The following is a 21,223-nucleotide window of genomic DNA, read 5'->3' as shown; positions in this document are numbered from 1 at the left end:
ATGTTTCAAAGATATGTTTCAACTCTGCTAAGCCATGTGGTCTACATACAACACACAAAGACAAAGATATGTTTCAAAGGGCCAGTTTATTTCAGGCCAAAACAAATTGACAAAACTATTTGAAATAGCTGCAACATAACATACATAAGTAACAAACAGCATAATGACAACATAGCTGTAAAGCTGGCTTCACCCAAGGAAGGCACACATGACATACACAAAGCCTAACCAGGCATTTTTTTTCTCAAGGAATTGTGAAATAAAATCATGTATTCAGGAGATCAACACTGTAGTGAAGCCCAGAACACTCTACACATTTCCCAAGTTTTAGTTTAGAGATAAGGAAAGATTGGCCTGGCCCACTAGCATCCCTCTTTATGTTTGTGAACTTTATAGTCTATACATTTAGAGTGATGTGATAATCAAACACTCTAGAAGTCTAGAATGAAAGAGTATATAAGAGAATTGACAGTGTGTACCTTCAATGATGAGCAGAGGCAGAGTTTGGAGTGTTTTCTTTAGCTCGCTTTCCATGCTTATGTGCTCACTGTCCAGGTACTTGGAAAATGTTTTCCGTGCCATTTGTTGTTTGACGCCGGTATCATGCTAATTAGCTGCCTGAAAACGTGTGACTCCACTGTAGAAATAGCCTGCATGTCTTCTAGCACATACGCTGCAATGGCTCTATCAATGTTGTCCTGGCTAGCAGTGGCCGTGCCAGCAATCTGAGGGTTACTGGTTCAATCCCCACCTTCTACCATCCTAGTCACGTCCGTTGTGTCCTTTAGCAAGACACTTCACCCTTGCTCCTGATGGGTGGTCGTTAGCGCCTTGCATGGCAGCTCCCTCCATCAGTGTGTGAATGTGTGTGTGAATGGGTGAATGTGGAAATAGTGTCAAAGCGCTTTGAGTTCCTTAAAAAGGTAGAAAAGCTATACAAGTATAACACATTTACCATTTATGTAGCTGTTTCAGCAGATTGGAATTGCTGTTTTGGGCAGTATTCCCGGGCGCGGTCACTGCTGCTGCTCACTGCTGCTGCTCACTGCTTCTGCTCACTGCTCCCCTCACCTCCCAGGGGGTGATCAAGGGTGATGGGTCAAATGCAGAGAATAATTTCACCACATCTAGTGTGTGTGTGACAATCATTGGCACTTTAACTTTAAGTAGATGGGATCTTTGATCCAAGACACAACTTACATTTAACTAAACTGTTATTTTCTTTGTGCTCGACAAAAGAAAAGTAGTGACAATGTCTCCATGTTAACTTGTTAAGAAACTCGACTTCTGACTTCACCATGATGTCTTGTTAGTTGTTATGAGAGTAGCGTATGTGTGTGTGCGTGTGGCCCTTTAAGATATCACAGCATGTGAGGTGAGTGACGTCAGTGGGTGAGTGGGCGAGAGAGGTGAGGGAGCGCAACAGTTAGTGCGTGCAGGTGCTCTAGCTTGGTGGATGGCTGCGTGTAAAACACCAATAAAGTCGCAAAGTTGCAACAAACCGCCGGCCTCATCATTCACCCTCGAGTCCGGAGCTGTAAAGACCCACTGCCGGGTAAAGTGAAAGTTGTTAGCCCCGAAATACATAGGCCCTGGAGGAACGTCTCCCCTGCGCTCCGCTCCTCGGTCGAGGAAAGCACGCCTTTTCTTTTCCTTGTGAGACAGAAGGACGACACTTCTTCTGTTTCTAGCCGATACTACATTAAAAAATAACGTAAAATAACGCAGTAACGCATCATGTAGTAACGGTAATTGAGTTACTGAATATAAAAAATAACGCGTTAGATTACTAGTTACCTCCGAAACTAACGGCGTTACAGTAACGCGTTACTTTGTAACGCGTTAGTCCCAACACTGCTTATTTATCAGTGCTGTCAAACCATTATTTTAAAATCACACTTCTGCATTTTGATTGGTCACAGTAAACTACTTGTGTGCATCAATGAAATGAACTTTAAAAAAAGACCTTCAATGTTGTGACACAACTGCAATTGTATTGCCGTAGCTAGGATAGGATAGACTTGATTTCATTCATTGTTATCCCATTGGGTTGAGTTTTTCCTTGCCCTGATGTGGGATCTGAGCTGAGGATGTCGTTGTGGCTTGTGCAGCCTTTTGAGACACTCGTGATTTAGGGCTATATAAGTAAACATTTATTGATTGATTGATTATTTATCCCACAATGGAGGTCCACAAGAAATAAGGTAAACAAAGGCAGCTACAAAAATCAAACAAAAAAAATGATGTGATTGCAGAAAAAGACCATTTCAACAGCCACATACTCTAAACTGCGGTGACCTCCGCACATTTGCCAGCGAGCACAGCAAAGTCACCTCACTCCTCTTTGTGTTGTCAGCTCTTTCCTAAAAGCAGTTAGCTCATGATTACTTCTGTTCATCTGCTCTACTTTCCTTTATGAAAGGTGAACAAGACCACTTGGTTTGTGTTGTTCACACAGCAACTGCATCAAGACCAGACCAGGATTTATGATTATTGTTTTTGTAACTCCCTTGGTGGGATTAAAATCTTCCTTCCAAATCTCCACATTGGTCATCTTGTCCTCCTTGGCTGTCTGCGGGCCAGTTGACTGATATGTGGTATGACTTCAGCTCCTCCTCTGACACTAAATGTGGGGCGCCGCTCATGAGGTCGCGACCTCGGAAGGACTTGGGGAAGGCTATGACATCACGTATGCTGAAGGCACCTACCAGGATGGACACCAGCCGGTCCAAACCTACAAAATAAAAGATCTTTGGATTTGTAGCGCAGCTCTACTTTTGGTGTCTATTTCTCTTGTTTAACCACAGCCCTGATGAGGATAAGCTCATGATAGTTCATCTTACCAAGGGCGATGCCACCATGGGGTGGTGCTCCTGAGTCCAGAGCCTCCAGCAGGTGAGAAAGAAGAGTGGGATCCTCCTGGGCAGGTAAAGGTCAGTCAGTTACCATCAGTCAGTCATCACAATATCCCATATTGTCCAGCACATCATTTCTACTGATAAGGATATTAGGCAGCAGCCTTTATCAGTATCGTGCTTCTTCACACCCACTTTGACTTCCTCATTTTCAATGAAAAACAACCATCAGCTATTATCTATTTTTCTTCTCCTGAATTGATGTTGCTGATCATATTTCATTTATTATTATTCATTGACTTTTTTCTTCAGCCCGATTGTAGCTGAGATAGGCTCCAGCGCCCCCCGCAACCCCAAAGGGAATAAGCGGTAGAAAATGGATGGATGGACTATCAAATGGTTCGAATAATTTTGATAGTAGGCTAATATAGCTAATATAGACACTTACATCATGTGTTGCCTTCATTACAACACTTATATAATACTTTTAAAGTCATTTTGATAGTAGGCTAATATAGACACTTACATCATGTGTTGTCTTCATTATCCATCCATCCATCCATCCATCCATTTTCTACCGCTTATTCCCTTTGGGGTCGCGGGGGGCGCTGGAGCCTATCTCAGCTACAATCGGGCGGAAGGCGGGTTACACTCTGGACAAGTCGCCACCTCATAACACTTATATAAGACTTTTAAAGTCATTTTGATAGTAGGCTAATATAGACACTTACATCATGTGTTGCCTTCATTATAACACTTATATAAGACTTTTAAAGTCATTTTGATAGTAGGCTAATATAGACACTTACATCATGTGTTGCCTTCATTATAACACTTATATAAGACTTTTAAAGTCATTTTGATAGTAGGCTAATATAGACACTTACATCATGTGTTGCCTTCATTATAACACTTATATAAGACTTTTAAAGTAATTTTGATAGTAGGCTAATATAGACACTTACATCATGTGTTGTCTTCATTATAACACTTATACAAGACTTTCAAAGTCATTTTGATAGTAGGCTAATATAGACACTTGTCTTTATTTTAAAACTCATATAAGGCTTTACATTTTTGTGGCTCCAGACAGATTAGTTTTTTGTATTTTTGCTCCAATATGGCTCTTTCAACATTTTGGGCTGCCGACCCCTGACCTTAAAGTGTAAAGCACACGTTGGCAGATCTTTTACCTTGAGAATATTCTTCAAGACGTGAAGCTGCTCAGAAGCGTTATGAATACGGATGGATCCTCCTCCGATCTCACAGCCGTTCAACACCAGGTCGTAGTGCTGACCACGGACCTGGTGTGGCAAAAAGACAAGATGGTCAAGAAGTAAGTTGCTAGAAGATAGGTGAGGTACAACACCTACTTGCTGTGGGTGTGTGTACAGTAGTGCTGTGTCCTCTGGCACTGGAGCAGTAAATGGATGATGGGCAGACTCAAACTGCTCAGGATCATCCTCTTTAGGCAGGAAGAGAGGGAAATCCACAACCCACAGAAAGTGGAAGCTTGAAGGGTCACGGACTGAAGAGCCGTGAGACTCCAGGAGATCTGCACACTTCAAACGAAGACTACCCAGCAGTGGTCGCTGCCATACCAGCAGTCATATTTAGTCCAAAGCCTCACTTTCTAGGATTGTACAGAGTCTCTTACCACAATGTCAGTAGGACCAGCAGCTATCAGGAGGAGGTCTCCAGCTTGGGCTCTGGTCTTCTTCAACAAGGCATCAGTGATGGAGTCCGCCAGCAGCTTCTTCAGAGGAGACTTCAGTGTTCCGTCAGCTCGGACCAGCACCACACTCACCTCCTTGGGACCAAAGAAACCACTTCGGTTTTATTGTGCACCAAGTATAACTTGAGCCAAGTGGGTGTCCAGGAAGTAAGATCAACAAACTGTTTAAGTACCCTTGAGCAACATATTCAACATTGTGCCATCATTGTGTGAATGATAGTAAAACGGAAATCCATTTACATATACCGGTACATACCAGTGACGTGCGGTGAGGTTGATGGCTGGTGAGGCACTGACTTCATCACAGTCAGATTTACAAACATATGAACCCTAAAGTGTATCTTATTCACCATTTGATTGGCAGCAGTTAACGGGTTATGTTTAAAAGCTTATACCAGCATTCTTCCCTGCTTGGTACTCAGCATCAAGGCTTGGAATTGGGGGTTAAATCACCAAAAATGATTCCCGGGCGCGGCGCCGCTGCTGCCCACTGCTCCCCTCACCTCCCAGGCGGTGAACAAGGGGATGGGTCAAATGCAGAGGACACATTTTACCACACCTAGTGTGTGTGTGACAATCATTGGTACTTTAACTTAACTTTAACTTTACACATACAAACTGTAGCACACAAAAAAGCACATTTAATAAAAAAACGTTATTATGGTCTTACCTTTACTTATAAATGCGCCGCTGTTGTGCTGGATTAATGAACCCCCTGACGGGAGTGTTATATCAACTAAAGCCCTCACTTAAACTTTCCACGTGCAAGATTGAATCTATTTAAAAAAGTGTAACCAAGGGTTTATAAATGTCGCCTATACTGTATGAAACTACAAAATAACAAACAAGGAGGCTCCAGTTTACACGAGGACCACTTTATTTACCTTCTTTCAAAAACTTCCGCTCCACTCCGTGTCAAAATTCCGCTCTTAGCGCCTTCAAAATAAGAGCTCAAGGCATATACTGTATAACAGCGCATAACAGGAATTTAACATCACAAAGAGGAAAGCCCATAAAAATAGGTTACAAAAGTTATTTAATAAGAAGCCAAAAAGTGCAAAAACAATAATGTTCGTGTTGGAGGAGTTGTGAATTAGGTACACCTGCAGTCTGCAGGTGTACCTAATGTTGTGGCCCTGCAGTCATTCACAACTCCTCCAACACGAACATTATTGTTTTTGCACTTTTTGGCTTCTAATGAAATAACTTTTTTAAATAGATTCAATCTTGCACGTGGAAAGTTTAAGTGTGGGCTTTAGTTGATATAACACTCCCGTCAGGGGTTGCCGTGCATTAGTGATGGGATCGGCAGTTCCTTTGACTGTACTGAATCACTAGAATCAGTTCCTTAAATTGATTCGTTCAATAAATTTGTTCACCGAATCACCGAATCACTTCTGCAGCAGCAGTTCTGTGGGCAGGTCGGCGAATCATGAGTCAGTCAGTAACAGCTTCCCCAGCGGCAGATCTCGGTGTGTGTCAGTTCGCGAACGACACAAGCCCTCAGCACCCAATGAACGACACGCACAGTGACTGAACGAGAGCCTCAATGTGACGTCATCCTCCGCGACACAGTCAGTTCTCTGTGTCAGTAGGTTCGCGAGTCCTGTTGTTAAATATGTTTTATTGCACTGAAATGAAAATAAGAAATAAATAAAAGTGGGAAATAAAAAAATAGTTATAGCCTACTAAAATGCTTGCAATCAACAGTTAAATAAATAGGCCTTGTTTGTTTAGTGCAAAAACAAATATTAAATTAAGAAACCCTTAACAAATGCCAACATAAAAACTAAATGTTCTGTAGCAAAGAAAATGTAAACTTAAATATGCAAACAAAAAGAAAATAAATACCTTCAAAATAAAACAAATAAATTAAGAGCCAGAAATGCCAACATAAAAACTAAATGTTCTGTAGCCTACATTTAAAAATATAACAAAGAAAATATTAACTTAAATGTGCAAACAAAAAGAAAATAAATAGGCTACCTTAAATAAAACAAAACAAATATTAAACCAAGTGCCAGAAAAGCCAACATTAAAACTAAAATTTCTGTAGCTTACATTTAAAAATATAAAAATGGAAATATCAACTTAAATATGCAATAAAAAATAAAATAAATAGCTTAAATAATATAAAAATCAAGATAAATAATAGCCCATGTATATGTACATACATTAGTTATTATTTTTATTTTAAATCTTCTCAAACAGCCTGCCCTACACTTTACCCCCCGCCCCTCCCCCTCGCGTCGCTGCTGCTCAGCCTTGCCCTGCCTGCACTGACTTTCTTTCTGTCTCCTCTACCCTCATAACTTTATGTGTTGAGATAATGGGGACGGGGCGCGTGTGTGTGTTTGTTTTCATGTGGCTTGAGTCAACATTAGCCGTTAGCTTGGAGAATGAATGGAGAACGGATGCAAATGGCATGAAACATATCCCCGCGACGGGAGGGGAATCACTCGCGGCATTGGGGCAAGCAGAGCAGAGAGCGAGAGCGTTGTCGTTCACTGAGTGATTCATGACCTTAATCCGCGGTGAACGAATCCTTCGCTCAGTAACTCCCCCCGCCCCCATGATGAGTAGCTGGCTGCGTCGTTCGCCGACGTCACAGAATGCGCCAGTTCCACTCATACCGAAATGGTCGCGGCGGAGCTCAACTGAACTGAGAAAGGAACGAATCAGTTCATGAAGTGATTCGGTTCAGTACGTTCACTCAAAAGATTCGTTCGTTCGAACGAATCGTTCGCGAACGACACAACATTACCGTGCATTCTACAGCGGGGGTGCAGGAGGCGAGCCTCAGCCAGTGCGTCTTTTGCAGCCGTTTTATGATCGCTCAGCACAAGAAATACGTTTCACACATACAGTTGTTGACAAAATACACTGTACATTATATACCTCAGCTAACTAAACTATGGAAATGTATAATATAGTTCATATAGCAATACAGTCTCACTGCACAGCAGGCCAGCAGTTAGCCGAGTCCGCAATCCATGTTGAGGCACTGAGTGACGCGCCTCGACTGGCTGCTGATCACCGCACCGTCTCTTCTCAGTATTTGAACGGCAAATGTGAAAATTCAGCGATTTTGAATAAAAATAATCTAAAACTGGTGAAGTTAAATGTAAAATAACTTTATAGTATAATCACTTGATACATTTAACAATTTAATATATATTTTTTTCTTTTTACATTTTTTTTCTTTCCATGATTGCAGGTGAGGCCCCGCCTCCCCTGCCTCTAGTGACTGCACGTCACTGGTACATACACACATATATATATATATATATATATATATATATATATATATATATATATATATACACACACACACATATATATACATATACATTTATACATATACATATATACACACAAATATATATATAAATATATATATATACACACACATATATATATAGACACACACACCTATCTCTCTATCTAACATATGCTATGTACAACATACGCTATTTATATCTATATCTATATCTATATATATATATATATATATATATATATATATATATATATATTAGAGATGCGCGGATAGGCAATTATTTCATCCGCAACCGCATCACAAAAGTCGTCAACCATCCGCCATCCACCCGAACCAACATTTTATCAAAACCACAACCGCCCGCACCCGCCCGTTGTTATATATCTAATATAGATGATGCAAGGCATTAGTGAGGTTATAAAGCTTTTGCCTGTTAAAGAAAGGAGACTGATCCAAAGAAGCAGAGACATTCAATGCATGCCACGCATTAGTGGCTAAGAGATATTAATGCGTGATAATATTATTTATCATTATTATAATATTATTGTCATTTCCATTAAGAAAGTGTTGACTATTGTTGCCAATGCCCTCAGATCAGGAGTGCGTTCCTCACACTTTGTGTGCGCAGTTGCAGCAAGCATAACGATGCTTTTAAGAAGTTAAAAAAATGTTTTAGAAAGACTAGGCCTATATTTTCGTTAGGTAAAAAAAAATTTCTGAATTTATTTCAATGAATATTAACTTGTTAACGTTATAATGCTCAAATAGGGACGAGGGCGGGGTGCACAGTGAAGCAGTGAACAATTTTGCGACAAAGATGAACCTTTATTGATTGATCTGCAGCCATGACAAAATATCAGACAATCTCCATTGTCAACGACAGGCAGGAAAATAAAGATAAACACATAGCCTAGCCACATAGGCATAGGCTCATACGTTTTTAAGTTGAAATAAAAAAATAAGGAATGTGCCTCATAAGCCTTAGGCTGTCAATCACGCGCACAAACTTAAATTATACAATAACATATGTATGTCATCTCTATTTAAACAAAAATAAATAAAATAAATAATAATAATAAATTACCTGCAACTTATTGGCCAAGGCAAAAAGCTGAAGGGGGGAAATCAAACCCATCAGACTGCACTTTATCATCAAACTTGAATTATAATGAAAATAGACGGTCGCGACAAACAAAGCAGGCTAAATATCCTTACATTGTCGCCAATCGGAGATGCGCTTCACTTGAAAGCGAGGCCAAATAATTATTCACACATAGTAGTATATCTCGAATAGAAAAAAACCACAATAAACAACGCAATTGCCTTAATTCCTTTGCATTGTAGTGCGCCCAAACAACACGTAACCATCAAATTTATTTAGCTGACCGAACTCAATATAGGTTAGACATGGGCTTATTTGGTATAGCCTATAGGTAACGTAGACTAATTCGTTTAACATATCCAACCGTATGTCTACTTACTTTTTTTTTTTGTTAGCACTATGCAGGAATAAAATGGCATCTACAGTGCCAGGATTCATGCGAGAGCACCTGGACTCTAAAATGCGCCCTGCTGCGCTGAAGGAGCGCTCACTTGCGCCACTTGTTGCTGGGACGTGGTGCCTGATGAATAATTGACTGTTTCAAAGAGTGCTGCTCGTTTTTCGTATGTGGGTAACAACATTTAACTATGGATATATATTTCTGAATTGGTTCAACCGCCAACTGCCCGCATCTATTTAAAATCTATTTTTACCCGCCCGACCCGCGGTTTATCCGCGGACTCCGCGGTTGTGTCCGCAAACCGCGCATCTCTAATATATATATATATATATATATATATATATATATATATATATATAAATAATCAATGTGTCTGGACACCCCTGGCCTATAGAGTACTACCATCTAATATCTTGGAAGTACAACTGCATTGCAAATGATACTGAAAAGTGTAATAAAAGAAGATATAAAAACTGGACAGTACAGTTATCATAATCAGCTCATTTTTAAATGTTACATTAAAAAATAAAATGTTATCATCAAAAACAATTACTGTTTATTAACATACACAAAAGTACCAATATCGACTCTCAGGTACCATGAATCGGTACTGTATCGGCTCAAAGGTGAATGGTAGCCATCCCTACATACGGCAAGCAAACAAGTCTTACCTGGTGAAACTGAGTCTTTGACACCTGTTTCAGTCCCTCCAAATCTTTAGCAGTAAACACTTTCTGAAGGCCAATACAAAGAAGCACGTTAGAAAAGTGGACAGCGGTGGTACCAAAAGGAATGTGTTGGTTCTTACTGCTCCACTGGGGACACACATGGCCAAAATGGAGCTTCCTGGTTGGCTGACGGCTGATGTGAAGAAGCTGATGTCTGCAGACAGGAAAAGGTCTGTGATGTCCATCAGCTGGACACAACAGCAAGACAAATATTGCTTGGTTAAGTCAAATGATCAGCAGTAGATGTATGTGTCTATTTTATTTCACACAAAGTCAGGCCAAAGTATTCACAGCGCTTCACATTTTCTTTTCTTACAGTCTTATTCAGAAATTAAATGAATTGTGGTTGTTTGATGAGCCATTTGTGTATTTCTGCAGCATGTTGAGGCCATTGGGAAGTGCAGTTGTGTGTTGGTTGATGAGCCTTTTGTGTATTTCTGCAGCATGCTGAGGCCATTGGGAAGTGCAGTTGTGTGTTGGTTGATGAGCCTTTTGTGTATTTCTGCAGCATGTTGAGGCCATTGGGAAGTGCAGTTGTGTGTTGGTTGATGAGCCTTTTGTGTATTTCTGCAGCATGTTGAGGCCATTGGGAAGTGCAGTTGTGTGTTGGTTGATGAGCCTTTTGTGTATTTCTGCAGCATGTTGAGGCCATTGGGAAGTGTAGTTGTGTGTTGGTTGATGAGCCTTTTGTGTATTTCTGCAGCATGTTGAGGCCATTGGGAAGTGCAGTTGTGTGTTGGTTGATGAGCCTTTTGTGTATTTCTGCAGCATGTTGAGGCCATTGGGAAGTGTAGTTGTGTGTTGGTTGATGAGCCTTTTGTGTATTTCTGCAGCATGTTGAGGACATTGGGAAGTGCATTTTACAGCAATAGTTGCTTGTACTTATTTGAACATTTGATTTGTACTGCATTGTATTTATGTTTTGTCCAAAATATTCAATAAACAAATGTAAAATTAAAAACATTTCTAATTCATTTTTGTTCTCCAAATTCTACACACAATACCCCATAATGCCAATATTTAAAAAAGACTTGTTTGCAAATTGATTAAAAATCAAAAAATAAGAATTGACCTTCATGCCAAATCTGGTATCGGGTTTGTCCACACCATAGTCCCTCATGGCTTCTTGGTACGTCATGGTTTGGAAGGGAACCGTGATGCCACCTTTCTCCGCAGGCCAGGAGTACTGCAGCAAACCCTCCACCAGAGATGTGATTCCCGCCTGCTCCACAAAAGACATTTCTATGTCCAGCTGAGAGAGATAAAAAGCAGGTGTGTGTTGGTGCATCAATAAATGAGTAAAACTATTGTGGTTGTTGGTTCTTTCTCCCTACTTGGGTGAACTCAGGCTGGCGGTCTGGTTTGGAGCCTTCGTCACGATAGCACCGCGCGACCTGGAAGTACCTGAAACAATGACAGTACCCATTTTAATGAGCTACAAATAAAATGCCTTTTATTGTTTTCATTACATGACAACATATACAACCGGGACATTTTTCCCATCATGCATTGTAATGGATGGGGGTTATTTTTTATTTTCTATGGCGTGTCGACATTTCTTTAAATGATATCCACAAAGTTGAGTGAGCAGGTTGTGTAATGTGTGACCATGTCTGTTGACCTTGTGTGTTGGTTGCTTTTTCTTAATGTGCCATGACTAGGGAAGGTTGTTTGGATTTGATCGTACAAATAAACACTGTGCTGTACTACTTTTACTAACGTTGTCCACAGGATGGCGGCACAGTCGCAGCAATAAGATGGTCAGACATTAAAAGTTAATTTGAAAACACCAGATTGGTATTCATCTCAAATGAAAGATGCTGTAGTTTGGACACCCCGGCTCTAGAGCGTCACCAAGAAATGCAGTTGTAATGCACTTTTCCACCACTTGTGGCAGTAATGAGAATGTCAAACAAGTTTGGAGCTAAAGTCATGTAGCGCAAAAATGATGACTAAATGGGTGAATCTGTATTTTCATTTACGCTTTAGTTTTATTGACAGTTTTTTTAAGAAACATATATTATGATTATTATTAGTATTAACTTTGTTAGAATTCATTTATTTTAGCACAAAATAGTTTGCAAGTTGTAAAACCATGGTCATAAAATTAAATAAACGTGTATATTTATTTTTCATCATTTTGTATGAGTCTATATGATGACTTTTATTTAAGAAACATATATTATTAATTTAGTTCAAATGTATTTATTGTAGCACTGCGTAATTGTATGTAAATGTATTTTTCATCAGAGTTCCTTCTTTTGCAGTATTTTTGATTAGTATTTACTGGTGCAATCAGGCTGACCTAAGCCTTGATAATAATATTTGTGATGAAAACATGCTTTCATATCATTTCAGACAGAGATTCCTCAGACTGGAAGTCTCTCCAGAGAGTGGTGAGGACGGCGGAAAAGATCATCAGGACTCCTCTTCCTCCTATCCAGGAGATGGCAAAAAGCCGCTGCCTGACCAGGGCTCAGAAAATCTGCAAAGACTCCTCCCACCCCCACCAAGGACTGTTTTCACTGCTGGACTCTAGAAAGAGGTTCCGCAGCCTCCGAAGCAGAACCTCCAGGTTCTGTAACAGCTTCTTCCCTCATGCCGTAAGACTCTTGAACGCATCATAATTAAATTAAATTATCCCCTCAACTGCCCCCAAAATGGATTAACTCGCTGGAATAAAAAAGACAATATAACATACATCCATAAACGTGGACGCATGTGAAAAAGTGCAATATATTTATCTGTACAGTGATCTATTTATTTATTTATATATATGTATTTATTTTATATATTATTTATTTACATATATTTATTATTTATATATGCATCTTATTGCTTTATTATCCTGCACTACCATGAGCTTATGTAATGACATTTTGTTCTTATCTGTGCTGTAAAGTTCAAATTTGAATGACAATAAAAAGGAAGTCTAAGTCTAAGTCTATTTGACAAGGTTGAAAACTGTAAGTAGGTCAGATATAATTACTGAATACAATTAAAATCAAGAGTAAGATTATTAATCCCGTGTTATTATTTCAGTGAGCTTTAGAACCCCTGCTCTAAGGTTTAGGGTCCTTAATGAAAATGAAATAGTGGGGGGAAACAATGAAGAAGTAGTGAGTTCCCACCTGTCAATTCCTGCCACCATTAAAAGCTGTTTGAACTGCTGAGGACTCTGAGGGAGCGAGTAAAAACGTGCTGGCTCTCTGGAGGGAACCACAAACTCTTTAGCTCCCTGCAAAAGACAGAGAAAAATAATGAATAATAAATGGTTGTAATGTCAAGCCACAGACTGACATCATTGGGGTAGCAATTACAATACAAGCATATATCAAATATATCAATCCATAATAGGTGATTTTACCGAGCCCTAAAGACTATATGTACGGAGAATGCATTTGCCATTTTACCTCAATTGTGTGCAGTTTAAATTGTATTCGTTAAATGTTTCAAACAATCTCCATGCTAATTCTCCTTAGCCTGTCAATGGGGTTGTCCATTGTATCGTAGCATTAAGCTAGCAGCGAAAGAGCCAACCTAATTTCAAAAGACTTTTGACATATTTGGCAAAATAGATGAATGTGTTAAATTGTAGTTTCAAAATAACAAATAAAATCATAGTCAAATATGCTAATTACACGAATGGATGACTATTGTGGTGCAGGTACATCTAGTGTGATACTTGTAGTTGTGTATAAGACATTAAATACAAGATGGTTACCCCAGGTGTTCTTTTAAACAGAGTCGGAGTTTCTACGTCAACAAAACCTGCAGGGAGAAGAGAAGAGGACGTCAATCCAGGATGGTGGAAAGAAGCTGAGCAAGTAGAAGAAGTGCAATGACCGTGCATATAGCAGAGATATTCTCTCATCTTCATCACCAGCTGGGACCTCAGTCGCAGGTTCTTCTGCAAGTTGGACGAGCGCAGGTCCAGGTAGCGAAACCGCAGGCGCAACGACTCGGATTTCTGGACAACAGAAACAGAATTTATGATCATGGCCAGGGGGCGGTGCGGCACATTCTGGGCCACCCTAAACCTGAGTCTTTAAAAACTAGTGATGACTGTGTGTCAAACTTGTGTCAAGGGTCCTTGAATGCACCACAGTGACACGGTCTATGAAATGAAAAAGTAGAACCTGTACATAACTTTCTTATTATTATATTCCATCTCCTGGGGGTTAAACCTTCCTTGTGTCTAGAAACTGTTACAAACTTTTTTTATATCAAGAGTCCTTGAATGCACCACAGTTGCGTGTTATGAGATGAAAAAGTGAAACTTATGAGAACTTAAAAGTGACCTCAAATACCTAATTGTATTATTATTGATCTTAATGTTCATTGAAACATGAACATTTGTCATGTTTCAATGGCAGGAAAACAATATTCCAACTACAATGCACTTACTTTGACAAAGTCCTTTAATTCAAAGGGCAACTTGCGGCAGGTGTTATAGACGTCCACGTCCTCGGCGAGGACTTCGATGTCTCCTGTTGGCATCCCCTGTGACAAACACGCACACTCAGCACTTCTCAGACTGCTGTTTCTCTCACTGCTTGTTATCTAACACATTTTGAAGGCACCTTGTTCTCCTGTCCTGGTGGCCGTTGCCTAACGGTCCCTGCAACTTTGACCACGGACTCAGCAGTGAGACTGCACAGGACTCCTTTAAGGCGGTGGGCAGACTTGGAACAGCAGAAAACAAAACCTTGTCACAGCTAATTCCAAACATGTTAAGTCAGCATCCAATCTTTACACTTACTTCCTCCTGAGGTATGAGAACTTGGGTGGAACCGCTGAAATCTCGAAGAATGACGAACAGGTCTTGTCTGTTTAAGACGGGTAAAAGGTTATTTTCCAAGCTCCCGTCCGAAGAAAAGAAGGACACACCTCACCTGAGGTACTGGACCCAACCACAGAGCGTGACCTTCTCTCCCACATGCTGGCGTCTCAGTTGTCCACAGGTGTGACTTCGAAAAGACAGAGAGCTGCTACCTGCGCAGATCAAAGCCACCTCCTTAGTTCTGAACAGAGAACCAACAGCTTTCAAATATAGTGTGCTTTTTCTAGCAACTACTGTATCATGTTGTCATGTCAAATGATTTCAATCCAATCATAAACCAAAAACAAATGAAAAAAATGACATATTAAGTCAACATTTCATTTGTTTCCTAACATACATCTTACATCTGGATCTGATGCACATCTTCTAATCATTTCTAAGATCGTCTCAATGACAGCAAGAATCTGCTGCAGAAATGTCTTGAAATGTGTTTTCAACTCAACTGGCCAGCAGCTAAAGCGCCCAAATGAAGATTAAGAGAGGACCTAAGATGGAACCTTGAGGAACGCCACCAATACAAGTGAAGAAGTTGATCAAATGACTGCATCTGATGTGAACCAGCTACAGGAACACCTTCATTAACCACATTAGGGCTGGGCGATATGGACGAAAAAGTATATCGCCATATATTTTTACTCAAACTTGATATTGGATATATATCTCAATATATTTTCCGGTGAAAGTATACAGTACATATAAAGATATTCATTTTTGAGCCAGATTCACTAAAATGGAAGTGAATGACAACTGTACTGTAAACACTTTTATTAACCAGTTAGTCAAGATGGGTATTAACAGTACTTTTATTAACCCAGTTAGTCAAGATGGGTATTAACAGTACTTTTATTAACCAGTTAGTCAAGATGGGTATTAACAGTACTTTTATTAACCAGTTAGTCAAGATGGGTATTAACAGTACTTTTATTAACCAGTTAGTTTAAGATGGGTATTAACAGTCCTTTTATTAACCAGTTAGTTAAGATGGGTATTAACAGTACTTTTTTTAACCAGACAGGTCGGCCGGGCCTGCTGTTAAGGGCGGCTATAGCTGCAGGGATAAGGCTTTTCCTGAGGCGGGCCCTCCGGAATTTGATAGTTCTGTACCTGCGCCTTGATGGTAGTGGGATGATGTATTGGTGTAGTGGGTGAGTGATATCCTGGACTATTGTTTTTGCCAGTCGGGTGATGGATCTGTGGTTTAAGTCTGAAATGTTGGGTGTGGGTAGGCCGATGATTTTAGCTGCTATGTTTGTAATGCGTGTGAGTTTGGTCCGGTTGGTTACAGAAAGCATGGTGAAAAAACATGTGGAACAGTACAGAAGGATGGCTTGAACAATGCTTTGGTAAAGTAATAACAGGAGATGAGGTGCAACGTATATATTAACAGTAATTTTACAAACCAGTTAGTCAAGATGGGTATTGACAGTACTGTTATTAACCAGTTAGTTTAAGATGGGTATTAACAGTACTTTTATTAACCAGTTAGTTAAGATGGGTATCAACAGTACTTTTTTTAACCAGTTAGTAAAATGGGTATTAACATTACTTTTACTAACCAGTTAGTCAAGATGGGTATTAACAGCACAGAAAATAAACTGTTTAAGTAGCACAGAATTACATAACATAAACAAAATAGAAAAATATTATTTCTATGTAAGATAAATAGCCTAGCTGTGCAAATAATACAACATAAATAATACAACATGTATCAAAGTCAGATAAAAAAGACATGAGTTAATTCCCAGTGGAGGATGTCATGGACGGTCACACACACACGCTTCTGCTCAGCGCCAAGTAAGTGACTTAACTTCATCTTTATTTTAGCATGAACAATGTTATTTTATTCTAGTTTAAAATTTAGAAAAATAAACTCTTTAAATAAGATATTTTGGTATTCCCCCACATACAAAATCTAATTTTAAGATTCTGCAACATCTGGAGGATGCCTTAATTAAGAATTGCAAGTTGAATAATCCTTGTTTGCAAAATAAAATACTCATTTTTAACTTGAAAGTCCTGCTAATTTCTAGATTTAGGGGATCTTATCAAGTAAGATTATCTTTCCAAGCAGCGAGTTAATTTCACTTTTTTTTTCTTTTCCTAAAATCTTTTTTGTCTTATATTTTGACAGCTCTGTTTTGCAGCGCACCCTTGTTGTGTTTGTCAGCTGTGGTCCGTATGGGCTGCAGCGGTACTCACTTGTAATACACTTTTACACCACTTGTGGCAGTAACCACCAATTCAAACAGATGAAGTGTGCAGCTAAAGCGCAAAAATGATGACTAAAGCGGTGAAGCTGTATTTACATTTGCACTTTGACAGTTTATTTAAGAAACATACATATTATTATTATTATTATTTATTTTTCAAGTCCCTTCTTCGGCAGTATATTTGATTCATATTTATTTTTGTAATCAGCCTGACCTAAGCCTTCATAATAACCTTTGTGATTAACACCTGCTTTCATATCATTTGACAAGTTTATCTTATTAAATTGTAAGAAAATTAGGATGCAAGGATTTGCAACTAAATATCAGGTCTTATTCACTTTATTAACATTTAGTTTTTAGTATTTAGTCTTTCTGCTCTAATATGTATGCTTATTTCAAATACCTTTGTGTTTGGTTACAAACAATAAGTTGTGCAGCAGGTACAGAAGTAAATTAAACTGAAAATGTTAATATTTGGTCGGCTGGCCAAAAAGAGGCCTATGAATGGTAGAGTTGTGCAAATGAAATCAAGATATCGTGTGAAGTACCTGTGATAGTAGGCTATAGTGTGAAGTACCTGTGATAGTAGACTATCATGTGAAGTACCTGTGATAGTAGGCTATCCTGTGATAGTAGGCTATAGTGTGAAGTACCTGTGATAGTAGGCTATCGTGTGAAGTACCTGTGATAGTAGGCTATCGTGTGAAGTACCTGTGATAGTAGGCTATAGTGTGAAGTACCTGGGATAGTAGGCTATAGTGTGAAGTACCTGTGATAGTAGGCTATCGTGTGAAGTACATGTGATAGTAGACTATCATGTAAAGTACCTGTGATAGTAGGCTATCATATGAAGTACCTGTGATAGTAGGCTATCCTGTGATAGTAGGCTATAGTGTGAAGTACCTGTGATAGTAGGCTATCGTGTGAAGTACCTGTGATAGTAGGCTATAGTGTGAAGTACCTGTGTAGTAGGCTATAGTGTGAAGTACCTGTGATAGTAGACTATCATGTAAAGTACCTGTGATAGTAGGCTATCATGTGAAGTACCTGTGGTAGTAGGCTATCCTGTGATAGTAGGCTGTAGTGTGAAGTACCTGTGATAGTAGGCTGGGACAGGTGCACGTTGTCAGAGCAGCTCATGTGTCTGACATTCCAAAGTTGACTTGCAACTCTATGAGCTCTTAAGGTTCTCTGTAGCACAAATCTGCACGTTGTAGCCATGATGATGCAGCAATTATTCCATAACAAATCTGCACGTTGTAGCCATGATGTTGCAGCAATTATTCCATAACAAATCTACATGTTGTAGCCATGATGATGCAGCAATTATTCCATAACAATTGTGCACGTTGTAGCCATGATGACGCAGCAATTATTCCATAACAAGCGACGAGTGACTGGACCAGATGGGTCTTGGTAAAAAAAAAAAAGTTAGAAAAAAATTGATGTGTTGCGTCAAGACATGTTAAAAACATTTATCGCACGCATAATAACCAAGTTGTGACTCAATGATTGCAATTGTTGAACAATTGAATTATTGTTGTTTAAAGGTCGACAATGAAGGCAGCGAACATTTCCGGCATCAACTATTTACTTCCGGTTTCTTTCTGTAGTTGGTGTCAGTTTAATGACTTGTTTAACAGTAACACGAGTTCAAAATATGACCGGTATTTGCTTTTTAACATTTTTAGGTACATATTTATGTTAAAATAGTTCCAGCTCAATGATATAATTTAAAAGCCAACAACCCGATGTTCAACGGCGCCCCCTCTGACGAATGTGGATTCCTCCATTTTCTTCTTCTTTGGTTATATTCGCAAATACAACCGCCAGCGGCCCTTACCGGATGTGAGTGTTATAGCATATGATTATTTACATTTAAATACTGTCGCCAGAGTGTAAATAGAAAAGTGTGTGAGCCAGGGAGTGTTGCACAAAATATCATGTATTCTATATTCTGTATCATGTACATTTCAATTCACCCTGTGACCAAGAGAGGGACAAGCGGAAGAAAATGTCGAGCTCGGATCTTCCTGGATAAGTCCACCAATTTTACGAATTTACTTTAGGTAGCAAGACTTTGGAATAGTTACATGTTTTCCCTTTTGTACGATCCACTTTCAAACAGTTTGTTGTGGTGGAATTTCATTTTAAAATCCATCCACCCATCCATTTTCTACCCATTGTCCCTTCCGGAGTCGCGGGGGTGCTAGTGGAAGGCGGCGTACATCCTGGACAAGGAAGGAGGCGTACACCCTGGACAAGGAAGGTGGTGTACACCCTGGACAAGCAAGGCGGTGTACACCCTGGACAAGGAAGGAGGAGTACACCCTGGACAAGGAAGGCGGCGTACACCTTGGACATGGAAGGAGGGGTACACCCTGGACAAGGAAGGCGGTGTACACCCTGGACAAGGAAGGCGGTGTACACCCTGGACAAGGAAGGAGGGGTACACCCTGGACAAGGAACGTGGGGTACACCCTGGACAAGGAAGGCGGGGTACACTCTGGACAAGGAAGGAGGGGTACACCCTGGACAAGGAAGGCGGGTACACCCTGGACAAGGAAGGCGGCGTACACCTTGGACAAGGAAGGAGTCGTACACCCTGGACAAGGAAGGAGGGGTTCATCCTGGACAAGGAAGCCGGCGTACACCCTGGACAAGGAACGCGGGGTACACCCTGGACAAGGAAGGAGGTGTACACCCTGGACAAGGAAGGCGGCGTACACCCTGGACAAGGAAGGAGGGGTACACCCTGGACAAGGAAGGCGGCGTACACCCTGGACAAGGAAGGAGGGGTTCATCCTGGACAAGGAAGGCGGCGTACATACTGGACAAGGAAGGTGGCGTACACCCTGGACAAGGAAGGTGGTGTACATCCTGGACAAGGAAGGAAGGGTACATCCTGGAAAAGGAAGGCGGTGTACACCCTGGACAAGGAAGGAGGCGTATACCTTGGACAAGGAAGGCAGGGTACATCCTGGAAAAGGAAGGCGGTGTACACCCTGGACAAGGAAGGAGGGGTACATCCTGGACAAGGAAGGAGGCGTACACCCTGGACAAGATATGGCGGGATACACCCTGGACGCGGAAGGCGGCGTACACCCTGGACGCGGAAGGCGGCGTACACCCTGGACAAGGAAGGCGGGGTACATCCTGGACAAGGAAGGCGGTGTACACCCTGGACAAGGAAGGCGGCGTACACCCTGGACAAGGAAGGCGGCGTACACCCTGGACAAGGAAGGAGGGGTACACCCTGGACAAGGAAGGAGGGGTTCATCCTGGACAAGGAAGGCGGTGTACACCCTGGACAAGGAAGGCGGCGTACATACTGGACAAGGAAGGTGGCGTACACCCTGGACAAGGAAGGTGGGGTATATCCTGGACAAGGAAGGTGGTGTACATCCTGGACAAGGAAGGAGGGGTACATCCTGGAAAAGGAAGGCGGGGTACACCCTGGACAAGGAAGGAGGCGTATACCTTGGACAAGGAAGGCAGGGTACATCCTGGACGCGGAAGGCGGCGTACACCCTGGACGCGGAAGGCGGCATACACCCTGGACAAGGAAGGTGGGGTACATCCTGGACAAGGAACACGGGGTACACCCTGGACAAGGAAGGCGGTGTACACCCTGGACAAGGAAGGAGGGGTACACCCTGGACAAGGAAGGTGGGGTACACCCTGGACAAGGAAGGAGGGGTACACCCTGGACAAGGAAGGCGGCGTACACCCTGGACAAGGAAGGAGGGGTACACCCTGGACAAGGAAGGAGGGGTTCATCCTGGACAAGGAAGGCGGCGTACACCCTGGACAAGGAAGGCGGCGTACATACTGGACAAGGAAGGTGGGGTACACCCTGGACAAGGAAGGTGGGGTACATCCTGGACAAGGAAGGAGGGGTACATCCTGGAAAAGGAAGGCGGGGTACACCCTGGACAAGGAAGGAGGCGTATACCTTGGACAAGGAAGGCAGAGTACATCCTGGAAAAGGAAGGCGGTGTACACCCTGGCCATCATTTTAAAATGTAAAAAGTAAAATGATTCGTTAATGGTGTTGAGGAGCAATAACT

General features: G+C 41.0%; 1 protein-coding gene across 1 annotated transcript; it reads right to left on the bottom strand.

The window, feature by feature from the left end:
* Positions 1-69: 69 nt before the first annotated feature.
* On the bottom strand, positions 70-18,973 carry dars2 (aspartyl-tRNA synthetase 2, mitochondrial). Its single transcript, XM_061936722.1, has 17 exons — positions 18,248-18,973; positions 14,996-15,095; positions 14,863-14,929; positions 14,684-14,785; positions 14,508-14,603; positions 13,947-14,070; positions 13,825-13,871; positions 13,232-13,338; positions 11,435-11,504; positions 11,173-11,352; positions 10,181-10,288; positions 10,044-10,106; positions 4,513-4,665; positions 4,229-4,447; positions 4,049-4,159; positions 2,844-2,919; positions 70-2,734 (listed from the first exon to the last, which is right to left on the bottom strand). Exons 1-17 carry the CDS (start codon positions 18,372-18,374, stop codon positions 2,520-2,522), a joined length of 1,965 nt encoding a protein of 654 aa, XP_061792706.1. The 5' UTR covers positions 18,375-18,973; the 3' UTR covers positions 70-2,519.
* Positions 18,974-21,223: the final 2,250 nt, after the last annotated feature.

This window comes from Nerophis lumbriciformis, linkage group LG03 (genome assembly GCF_033978685.3).
Source record: "Nerophis lumbriciformis linkage group LG03, RoL_Nlum_v2.1, whole genome shotgun sequence".
Lineage (NCBI taxonomy): Eukaryota > Metazoa > Chordata > Actinopteri > Syngnathiformes > Syngnathidae > Nerophis > Nerophis lumbriciformis.
The sequence above is the reverse complement of the archived record's forward strand: the minus strand, read 5'-3'. Positions and strand labels throughout refer to the sequence as shown.

Coding starts and splice junctions, on each gene's coding strand:
- dars2 (XM_061936722.1), bottom strand. CDS start 18,374: ATGGCTACAACGTGCAGATTTGTGCTACAGAGAACCTTAAGAGCTCAT. Junction 14,786..14,862: donor TTCTCATACCTCAGGAGGAA/GTAAGTGTAAAG, acceptor TGCTGTTCCAAG/TCTGCCCACCGCCTTAAAGG. Junction 4,160..4,228: donor TGTACACACACCCACAGCAA/GTAGGTGTTGTA, acceptor TTGCCACACCAG/GTCCGTGGTCAGCACTACGA.